The sequence below is a fragment of the Mesoplodon bidens genome (genome assembly GCF_964165515.1).
Source record: "Mesoplodon bidens genome assembly, chromosome: 12".
Lineage (NCBI taxonomy): Eukaryota > Metazoa > Chordata > Mammalia > Artiodactyla > Ziphiidae > Mesoplodon > Mesoplodon bidens.
In genome coordinates this window covers 79,901,550-79,913,712 of record NC_138168.1, presented here as the reverse complement: position 1 = coordinate 79,913,712, position 12,163 = coordinate 79,901,550, and the positions used below count along the sequence as shown (strand labels likewise).

Genomic DNA, 12,163 nt, shown 5'->3' with positions numbered 1-12,163 from the left:
GGGCTATCCTGCCAAGCTTCAGCACAGAGGAAGCAAACAGAAAATCCCATCACCCAGTCTTCCCCTAAAAGGGATCTATTTGTATACTTTAAAAGCTGCTACCTTAGGGTCCAGCTACCAATCAGCCTGTTATCTACATGCTCACTGAGATCCTCCGCTTTAGGATACTGACAGGTCTTGGCATACCCTCAACTATTGGGAGCCTCTAAGAACAAATTATTCACCTTGGAAAATCACAAAGGTCTGAGAGACAACCAAGAGCTCAGGCTGGGCTGAACAGTAAGGTTCATCTCCAACACGAAACCACTCTGTCAAGACTGAAAGAGGTGGCTGTTTTATCTAAAGCACAGAAACCAATACAGAGAGTCAAGGAAAGTGAAAAAACAGAGGAATATGTTCCAAACAAAAGTACAAGATAAAACCTGAGAAATAGACTTTAATGAAATGTAGATAAGTGATTTACCTAATAAAGGGTTGAAAGTAATGGTCACAAAGACGCTCACCAAGGTCAGAAGAACAAGGCATGAACAAAGTGAGAAATTCACTAAAGACATAGGAAATATAAGAAAGTATCAAACAGAAATTACAGTACTGAAGAATACAATAACTGCACTGAAAAGTTCAATAGAAGGGTTCAACATCAGCTAGATCAAGCAGAAGAAAGGACCAGCAATTCAAAAACAGGGTAGTGGAATTCATCCAATCAGAGGAGTCAAAAGGAAAAAGCATGAAAAAGAGCGAAGACAGCTTAAGGAACTTATATAAGGACAACATCAAGAAAACCAACAGTCACATCACAGTGGTCCCAGAAAAGGTCAGTACAAGAGAAACTGAAAAGAGTAGAAAGCTAAAGAAATAATAGCTGAAAACTTCCCTAACCTGGAGAAAGAAACAAACATCCAGATCCGGGATCCTCAGAGAGTTTCAAATAAGATGAACTCAAAGAGACCTACACCAAGACACATTAAAATTAAAGTGTCAAAATTTAAAAACAAGGAGATAATCTTAAAAGCACCAAGAGAAAAACAACTTGTTACATACAAGGCTATCAACAGATAAGACTATCAGCAGTATTTCAGCAGAAACTTTCCAGGGCAAAAGGGAGTCACATCATATATTCAAAGTGATGAAGAGAAAAAAAAAAAAAAAACACCAACCAAGAATACTCTACCCAGCAAAGTTGTCCTTCAGAATTGAAGGAGAGATCGGCACTTTACCAGATAAGCAAAAGCTGAGGGAGTTCATCACCACTAGACTAGACTTAAAAGAAATGTTAAAGGTACTTCTTCAAGCTTAAATGAAAGGACGCTAATTGTAACAAAAAAAACATATGAACATATAAATCTATAAAATAGGTAAACAACAAGGACCTACTGTATAGCACAGGGAACTATATTCAATATCTTATAATAACAATAATGGAAAAGAATCTGAAAAAGAATTTACACACATGCACACACAACTGAATCTCTTTACACCAGAAGCACTGTAAATCAACTATCCTTCAATAAAAAAGGAAAGTAAAAATCTCACTAATTAGGTAAATATAGAGTTAAATTCAGAATACTCTAATGTTGTAATGATGGTGGGTAATTAACTTATAGATCTAGCATGAAAAGTAGTAAAAATGTAAATTGTGACACCAAACATAAAACATGGAAGGAGAGTAAAATTATAGAGCTTTAGAAGTTATCAACTTAAAATAGACTTATAAATATAAGTTGTTGTATGTAAGCTTCATGGTAGCTACAAAGCAAAAACCTATAATAGATACACAAAAGATAATGAGAAAGGAATCTAGACATACCACTAAAGAAAGTCATCAAACCACAAAGGAAAAGAGCAAGAGAAGAAAAAAGAAACAGGGAAATTACAAACAGCCAGAAAAAAATCAACAAAATGGCAGTAAGTAAACACCTATCAATAATTACTTTAAATGTAAATGGACTAAATTCTCCAATGAAAAGACATAGAGTGAATAAATGGATCAGAAAACAAGATCCAACTCTATGCTACTTACAAGATACTCACTTTGGGTTTAAGGACACACACAGATAGAAAGTGAAAGAATGGAAAAAAGATACTCCATGCAAATGGAAACCAAAAGAAAGTGAGATAGCTATACTTATCTCAGACAAAATAGAATTCAAACAAAAGACTTTAATAAGAGACAAAAAGTCATTATTTAATGATAAAGGGGTCAATCCAGTAGAGGATATAATATTTTCAAATAATTATACACCCCAAATAGGAGCACCTAAACACATGAAACAAATATTAACAGACCTGAAGAGAGAAATAGACAGCAATACAACAATAGTAGGGAAATTCAATACCCCACTTTTAACAATGCGTAGATCACCCACACAGAAAATCAATAAGGGAAACATTGGACTTAAACTATATATTAGACCAGATGGACTTAACAGACTTTTCATCCAATAGCAGCAGAAAACACATTTTTCTCAAGCACACATGGAACATTCTCCAGGATAGATCATATGTTAGAACACAAAATAAGACAATAAATTTAAGAAGATTGAAATCATATAAAGTATCTTTTCCAACCACAATGGTATGAAACTAGAAATCAAGTAGAAGAAGAAAACTTTAAAATTCACAAATATTTGGAAATTAAACAACATGCTACTGAAAAACAAATGGGTCAAAGAAAAATAAAAAAATACCTTGACACAGATGAAAACTGAAATAAAACACACCAAAACTTACAAAATGCAGCAAAGCAGTCTAACAAGGAAGTTTAAAGCTGCATTAAGAAAAAAGGAAAGCACTCATTACATTGAGAAAAAAAGGAGCTCAAATTAACAACCAATTTTACATCTAAGGAAATATAAAAGCAGAACAAAGTAAGCCAAAAACTAGTAGAAGGAAGTAAACAGCAAAGATTAGAGTGGAAATATGAAATCAAGATTAAAAAGACAACAGAATAGATCTTTGAAACTAAGAGCTGTGTTTTTGAAAAGATAAACAAAATAGACAAACCTTTAGCTAGATTTACCAAGAGAAAAAAAAAAGATCGTGAATAAATAAAATCAGAAATGAAAGAGGAGACATTATAACTGATACCACACAAATACAAAGGATCATAAGAAACTACTACGAATCACTATACGCCAACAAATTGGACACAAGAAGAAATTGATAAATTCCTGGAACTACACAAGCTACCAAGGCTGAATCATGAAAACAGAAAATCCAAACAGACCATTACTAGTAAGGAAATCTAATCAGTAATCAAAAACATCCCAACAAAGACAAATCTAGGACCAGATTGCTTCACTGGTGGATTCTACCAAACACTTAAAGAAGAATTTCAAACTGTTCCAAAAATAGAAGAGGAAACACTTCCAAAATCATTTTATAAATCCATCATTATCCTGATACCAAAACCAGACAAGGACACTACAAGAAAAGAAAATTACAGGTCAGTATCCCTGGTGAACATAGATGCAAAAATTCTCAACAAAATATTAGCAAACCAAATTCAACAATACATTAAACGAATCACACACCATGATCAAGTGAGATTTATTCTAAGGATTAAAAGATGGTTCAACATCCACAAATCAATCAACACACATTAACAAAATGAAGGATAAAAACCATATGATCATCTCAATAGATGTAGAAAAAGCATTTGCAAAATTCAACATCCATTCATGATAAAAACTCTCAACAAAGTGGGTGTAGAGGAAACATACCTCAACATAATAAAGGGCATACGTAAAAAGCCCACAGCTAACATCATACTAAACAGTGAGAAATTGAAAGTTTTTCCTCTAAGATCAAGAACAAGACAAGAGTACCCTGTCTCACCACTCCTAATCAACATAGTACTGGGAGTCCTAACCACAGTAATTAGGCAAGAAAAAGGAAAAAAAAGGCATCCAAATTGAAAAGGAAGAAGTAAAATTGTCTCTATTTGCAGATGACATGACATCAAACATAGAAAATCCTAAAGACTCCACCAAAAAACTATTAGAATAAATTCAGTAAAGTTGGCAGATACAAAAGCAATATGCAAAAAGCAGTTGCATTTCTATATACGAACAACAAACTATCAAAAAGACAAATGAATGAAATGATCCTATTTACAACTACATTAAAAAGAATAAAATACCTAGGAATAAATTTAGCCAAGGAGGTGAAAGATCTGACCACTGAAAACTATAAGACATTGATGAAAGAAACTGAAGAAGGTACAAAGAAATAGAAAATTATTCTATGCTCATGGACTGCAAAAAATAATACTGTTAAACTGTCCATACTACCAAAAACAATCTGCAGGTTCAATGAAATTCCTATCAAAGTCTCAATAGCATTTTTTACAAAAACATTTTAAAAATCCTAAAATTTTATGGAACCACAAAAGATCCCAAATAGCCAAAGCAATCATGAGAAAGAAAAACAAAGCTGTAGGCATCAGTGTCACATTTCCTGATTTCAAACTATATTACAAAGCTATAGTAATCAAAACAGCATGGTACTGGCATTTTAAAAAAAGTAGATCAAGGGAACAGAATAGAGAGCCCAGAAATTAACCCATGCATATACAGTCAACTAATATTTGACAAGAGAACCAAGCATACTCAATAGCAACAGGATAGTGTCTTCAAAATATGTTAGGAAAACTGGATATTCACATGCAAGAGAATGAAACTGGACCCCTATCTACACCACTCACACACATACACACACAAAATCAATTCAAAATGGATTAAGGACATGAATGTAAGACCTGAAACTATAAAACTCCTAGCAGAAAACATAGGGAAAAAGCTCCTTGACATCAATCTTGGCAATAGTTTTTTTTTGGATTTGACACCAAAAGCAAAGGCAACAAAAGCAAAAATAAACAAGTGAGACTTCATTAAGAAGTTTTTGCATAGCAAAGGAAACCATCAACATAACAAAAAGGCAGCTTACCAAATGGGAGAAAATATTTGCAAATCATGTATCTGATAAAGGGTTAATATGAAGAGCACATATAGCAAAAAAAAAAAAAAAAAAAGAAAAAGAAAAAAGCCTATGATTAAAAAATGGGCAGAGGGGCCTCCCTGGTGGCGCAGTGGTTGAGAGTCCGCCTGCCGATGCAGGGGATACGGGTTCGTGCCCCGGTCTGGGAGGATCCCATATGCCGCGGAGCGGCTGGGCCCGTGAGCCATGGCCGCTGGGCCTGCGCGTCCGGAGCCTGTGCTCCGCAACGGGAGAGGCCACAACAGTGAGAGGCCCGCATACCGCAAAAAGAAAAAAAAAAAAAAAAAAAAAAAAAAAAAAAAAAAAAAAAAAAAAAAAAAAATGGGCAGAGGAACTGAATATACATTTTTCCAAAGAAGATATACAAATGCCAATGGGTACATAAAAATATCCTCAACCAATCATCAGGGAAATACAAATCAAAACCACAATGAGATATCACCTCACACCTGTTAAGTTGGCTATCATCAAAAAGACAATGGATAATAACTGTTGGTGAGGGTGTGGAGAAAAGGGAATCCTGTATACTGTTGGTGAGATTGTAATCTTGTGCAACCACTGTGGAAAACAATAAAGAGTTCCCCCCCAATATAATGTAGAACTACCATAAGATCCAGCAATCCCATTTCTAGGTGTATATCCAAAGGAATTGAAAACAGGATATCAAAGAGATATCTGTAGTCCCATGTTCATTTCAGCATTATTTGAATAGCCAAGATATCCAAGATATGGAAATGAACTAAATGGCCATCAACAGATGAATGGATAAGGAAGATCTGATAAATCTATATCTACATAGATATATAATGGAATATTATTCAGCTACAAGAAAGAAGGAAATCCTGCCATCTGTGGCAACATGGATGGACCTTGATGGTATTATGCTATGTGAAATAAGCCAGTCAGAAAAAGATTAATATTGCATGGTATCACTTATACATGGAATCTAAAAAAAAAAAAAAAAGTCAAATTCGTAGAAAAGTGTTTGCCAGGGTTTAGAGGATGGGACAAATAGGGAGAGGTTGGTTAGAGTATAAACTTTCAGCTATAACATGAAAAAGATCTGATGAGCTAATATAAAACATGGTGATTATAATTCAAAACACTGTATTGTATACTGGATTTGCTAAGAAAGTAGAACTTAAATGCTCTCATCAGAAAAAAAAAGTAAATGTGTGAGGTGATGGATGTTTAATCAACTAGGTGTAGGGAAACCTTTTATAATGTCTAAGTATATCAAATTACCATAATGTACACTTTAAATATAATTTTATTTGTCAATTATACTCCATTAATGCTGAAATTTTTAAAAATGAAGTCAATTCACAATCTCTGTTATACTGATAGCCATCTGAGGATATCCAAATGTTCTATGCAGGTTTTTGTATCATACAGCTAATTCCAGGTACTTCTACAACTGCTTTCTTACTGCCCTTCTTACTAATGATGTTTTCTATTCCCTCTATATTAAATTATTATTATTGTTATTATTCTCTAACTGTGACCATATAAATGTAATATTATCTATATTAGATTTTCGGTGTGAACTATGTTTTTAATGACAGAAAGTATTTGGATACAAAAAAGCTTTTCAAAATGTGACTTTGTCAAATTTTCTGAGAAGCTTGACAATCATCTTCAAAGATGATTCCAGAAGACATTTTTTCTTCCCTCATTTTTCATCTTTTTAAAATCAATGACTCTTTTTATTCTGCTTGGTCAGACTACTAGGTTTTTGATTTACAACAGCTATATTCCAATAGCATATACATAATTTCATTTTTGCCTTAATAATTCTTTTTTTTTAAATATCAAGTAACAAGATAGAGTTTGGTCCAAGGATTTTGGAATCATTCAGGTCTTTTAAACTAATATAATCAAGTTATAGAGTGGTTTTGCTACACATCACATTATCATAAATTTGTTTAGTTCTGGGTTTAACAATGGGATGGCTAAGCATGGACATAATATTTTCCTTCCCTTGATTTCCAGCTCCATTTTATTCCTAAATTCAGAAGGTTATTGCCATGAAATCTTCATCCACTGGTAATGTATTTGAACTTAGTTCTCATTGTTTCAAATGCCCTTCAAATTTTTATAATTGTAAAAATGTCATGATGGAAGTCTACTGATAAGTATGAAAAATATATACTTGACTTCAACAGTGTTCTAGAATTAGTATTACCATAACTTCATTCAGGAAAATATATGCTTATAGGACAATAAAACTTAACAGTAACTAGAGTTGGCTCTCAGGGATATGACCCTTAGTTGTTCGTTTCTTTTTTCCTCTTCTCCCAAACTATTTTTTAAACAAAGGCAATAATAAATAGAAAGATAAAACCTATAACTACATTACATGTAAATTCCAATATTTGCTTATCATGGATCTGCTTCACATGGGAATGCTAAGGTAGGTAAGTGCTCATTAAAACTCCTAATTCCAAAGATGGCTGGGAATTTTTATTTGCCAGTTGGACTGAGCCTGAAATCTAAATATGCCTGTTAATCCCCATGTTTCCATGTAACCCAACCTCTGCTACCTAAACAGATACCCTCTACCAAGTTTGGATCACAACATTGCTGGCTCCTTATTCAAAGGACATGTTCATATGTTAAGAAATGCAAACACATGAACCAATATCTAAGGCCAGATATATGTTTTTCTTGGCCTATAATAGATCTCTAAAATGCAAGTACAAAATTCCACATTTATTTAGTTTAATAAAAAAAAAGTCCCCTGCTTCATAGGTAATAATTAATTTAACCTATTAAAAGAAAGCACACAAGACAATCGCTGTCTAAATCCATTACTCATTTGATCTATAAGCCCAGAAAAAAAGATTTAACTTCCTCTTGCCTTGGTTAATCTACATTAGCTCCTGAATGGATATGATGGGGCATGGAGGAGGTCATTTTCTAGTCTTGTTTCCATAATAACTAGAGTTCTTCTCCCTGAACAACAAGAGCAACAGTCAAGTTTTACAGGAACACCAGTTCTGAGAGTATCAACTGGAGGACCAAGTATCACTTCAGCCACTGTCATCTTTCTACAAGCTCCTCTCGGGGATGAGAACTTAATTTATTTTTCTATTGTATTACCTTTGTCCTAAAATATTAAGACTAGGCAGTTGAATGAATAAGTGGCATTCAGTAAAAAAAAAAAAATTATCTCTTTAGTCTATAAATACCTTAAAATAAAATCTTTTAAGGTAAAATTGATGATTCATAATTTAGGTGTTTTGGAGAAAAATCCTCAATATTAAAAATTTATAGGGCATAGATCACTTAGTGTTAAAAATTTCTGCCACTGTGAACATATAATATTAAATGCATTTATTACCTAGAGTCCATCCCCAATTTTTTGGTGAATATCGATGGGTTAAAAATAATGTCAGATTAAAGAGTTTAATCATCTAGATTTTGATTTCAAAACATTATATCCTAACTTCCAGGAGAATTACAGTGTATGGATACTGAAAAATTTTAACCAATTCTGATGTAACCCTGAAACCAATTAGATAACAATTTTTTCCCACTGTTTCTCCCATGACACCGCAACCAGTTCATGAATAGTTACTGGCTCTGAAAAAAACAGTCGAGCTTAGTGTTCTTACCTGGCACCCTCTTTGCCCAGTTGATCATGTGGACCAGCTCCCTGTCTGCAAGGCTGGTCAGCAAGCCCATCATTGAAGCCTCACTGAAGGGTCTGGTAGGATCGTACTCGGAATAGATAATGGGGGGCTCAGCCTCCAACAAGGCACTGATCATCTGATCAGCTGTCAGGGACAAGACGGGGCTGTTCTTCTTAGTGTGTTTAATCAAGAGTGGGCTTGGCCAAAGGTTGGCAGATCTCCTGTCTCCAGAGGGCTCCGTTTCGTTCCTGCTCTCCCCGTCATCTCTCTGGCGCTTGTGCTTCAACATTCTCCCTCCTCTGCGGTCTTTCCGTATCCCTGAGAACACAGGGGGAAAAAAACAGTTTATTCTTTTTCTCATATAAACTTTCACACTAAAACCATCTTCAATGCTAACAGCCCTTTATTTTATTTGAGGAAAGAGTTTGGGGCACAGTTGTGCTGGTAAGTGTTTAACAACAGCTGTCCATGGGAAAAAAAAAAAGGCTTTGATTTGTAGCATTCACCAATTTCCATGGTGTAACTATTCCCATTTCCATGGCAAATTTCAAGCTAGTTGTCTGAGATTAAGCAGCATACAAAACCCCTGAAAAGTTAACAGTAAGCTTTTGTGAGCCAGTACAAGCTGGTCTAACAAGCCACTGGGGTGCATGTGTGTGTGTGTGTGTGTGTGTGTGTGTGTGTGTGTAACAGCTGCTGTAAAAAGGACATGATAATAATTATTCTTGAAATATGGCTCATATCAAAGATTGCTTCTGCTATGAATATTCTTTCAACAGTAATTTAAAAAGGCATCTTTAAAAAAGCATTTAATAAACATCCTTATCATCCAACTACACCTCTTAATGGAAGACACTAAAGAGGAATGATTTATCCAAAACGTATCTGACAGCCTCTGGATCCTACAGGTGTTCAGTCAGTCTTTCATTGCTACTAAACTGTACCTCACCACCTGAGGAATTGACCCACAACCCTCAACTTGCTTACTTGGTTCTAAGATTGACACAAATGTATTTCTATTTTCCTGATACAAAAGTTTTTAAATAATTGAAAATAGTTTCCCCCCAAAGATTTACCAGCTGTGGTTTCCACTAACTAAATTATAGGGGAGGAGGGGACTCCACTCTCTTTTGCAGAGACTCTGACTCTGAGGTTTGGCTCAGCATCTTAACCTGGAAAAGTCCAGGCTGTGGTGCTGAAATGTATCAGCAAAAACAAATATTTTAAAGGACAAAAATGATACTAGCTTCCATATTTTCAAAAACTGTAATCTTTCCAAAATATGGCAGATAGCAGCAGTTCTTAGATTTATATAAGAGAAATAATCATTTTGGTAAAAAGTTAATACAATTATTTTTAATATTAAACACATGAGAAGTCAACATTCTTTATAACATATCACCTGTTCTCTTACTCGAAATGAATAACTAATGTCAGAACTTTGTTCTATTTTGTTTTAATTTGTCAAGGCATTTGAACAAATGTGCGGTGGTGAATTTTTTATGTATAGCTTTTATTCTTGTAGGTCTAGATTAGATATGTTAGATAATACCAAAAATATAATGAAGCCACAACCCTTCCTATTTCTTCAGTATTAAAATAAGCATTTCCCAGAACTCTTAGAATAAGTAACAATTGTAAAGATTATTATCACTAACATGCACTGAGCACTCACCATGTGCTTAAGCACTTTAATATATACTTTACATGTGAGCATTTCACAACTAATTTAGTCCTCACAATATTCTTGTAAGGTAAATACTATAAAACTGCTGCTTTAGAAAGGTTAACGAACTTGTCTGAGACCATTCTCTATTAAGTATGATGCAAGATCCGAGCTCTGAAATGAAGTTTGTTTGTTTCTTCCAGTTAACAGAGTTTTAAAACTGTATCCAACAAAGTCGACAAATTTAAGGACACCTAGAAGTAAAATAGTAAAGAAGTAAAATGAGAAGAATCGTTGTATCTGACCAGTCGTTGTCCATAGTCAGACATTTCAACTCTTTCATTGCTAGATGTGCTAACGAGAGTATAATATCTGAACTGAGGAAGGTGATACTCAGCCTACTCTCAGCTCATCAGAGCACACCTGGAGTATCACACTCAGTGCTGGATGCTGCAGAGACAAGCAAAACAAATCTATTCAGAGGAACTAGGATGGTGAGGAGATGTGAAATCAGGTCACATGGAGAACCACTGAGGAACTAAAAGGGGTTAGCCTAGAGAAAAAAAGACTTTGAGGAAACATGAGTGTCACCTTCACATGGGCTATACTATATAGAATGGCATTATGGTCTGAAGGTTTGTGTCCCCCCCAAAATTCATATGTTGAAATCTAATCCCCAATGTGATGGTATTCAGAGGTGGGGCCTTTGGGAGGTCATTAGGTCATGAGGGTAGAGCCTTCATGAATGGGATTAGTGCCCTTATAAGTAGAGGCCAGGGTGCCAGCTTGCTCTCTCCACCCTGTTAGGATATGAGAAGACAGCTGCCTACAAGCCAGGAAGCAAGCACTCATCAAACACCAGATGTGCTGTCAAGCTTGGACTTCCCAACCTCCCAAACTGTGAGAAATAAATGTTTGCTGTTTAATCTATGAAGTCTATGGTATTTCTGTTATAGCACCCCAAACTGACTAAGAGAGATGGGTTCAACTTGCTCTTTATGAGCCCAAAGGGTAAAATAGAAAAAAATATGTGGAAACTATGAGTAGTTAGAGCTCACTGCAAGGAATCAGTTTGTAGGAGTCAAAGCTGACAACAAAGATAGAATCTGCTGCCGCAGGAAAGGACGTGTTAGATCACTGGAGGTTTCCAAGAATAGGCTAGATGAAGACTTTACAGGGGTGTTACCAAAGGCATTCAATTACCCAGTATTTGCACTACGTGACCTTCAATATACTTTCCATCCTGAGATTGTAGGACTCTATGTTCTTCCATTTAGAATGTAAGACCAGTGGCCTTGGAATGAAAAACAGGAAAAGAAGATCAAAAGCAAAGAATTCCTACAGGTTCACATTTCTTAGGAAATTCTGAGGTCAGAATTTTGACAGGATGATTCTGACTGTTATTTACCTACTTTGGGTGGGAACTAGGGTGAAAAAAAATGCATTGTTCTTCAATATTAAACAGAGTATAACGCAAATACTCTTTGTCCCCCTATTCTATAACTTTATAAAGAGATAGAGAATGTGGACAGATCTTATTGGAAAGCTGCAGCATTCCAATAAAATCTTTTAATATTAGATCTACATGGAAAGATAAAAGCAAGTGACTTGAATAAAGAAGAAATGGTTTAAAGGTGATATTGTTTACACTAAGATGAAAGCAAGTTACCTGAGTAATCAAGTTATGACTATACACATGCATTTTACTTTTTAAAAATGAAGATGATGCTTTATGTTATAACTGTAATTTATCTTCATTTAAAAAGATTTCCAAAATAAAGACAAGTAGATAGGTTAATGAAGCAAAACAAAACATAGTATTACCACCCACTTTAGAAGTTCCCAGCAATCATACAATCTGATC

General features: G+C 34.8%; 1 protein-coding gene across 1 annotated transcript in view; it reads right to left on the bottom strand.

Moving 5' to 3' along the window:
- ESR1 (estrogen receptor 1) overlaps positions 1–12,163 on the bottom strand; it is a 254,813-nt gene that overhangs the window by 145,252 nt on the left and 97,398 nt on the right. The window contains exon 5 of the mRNA XM_081251428.1: positions 8,616–8,951. Coding sequence (XP_081107554.1) covers positions 8,616–8,951 — 336 coding nt within the window. The remainder of the gene's footprint in view (positions 1–8,615; positions 8,952–12,163) is intronic.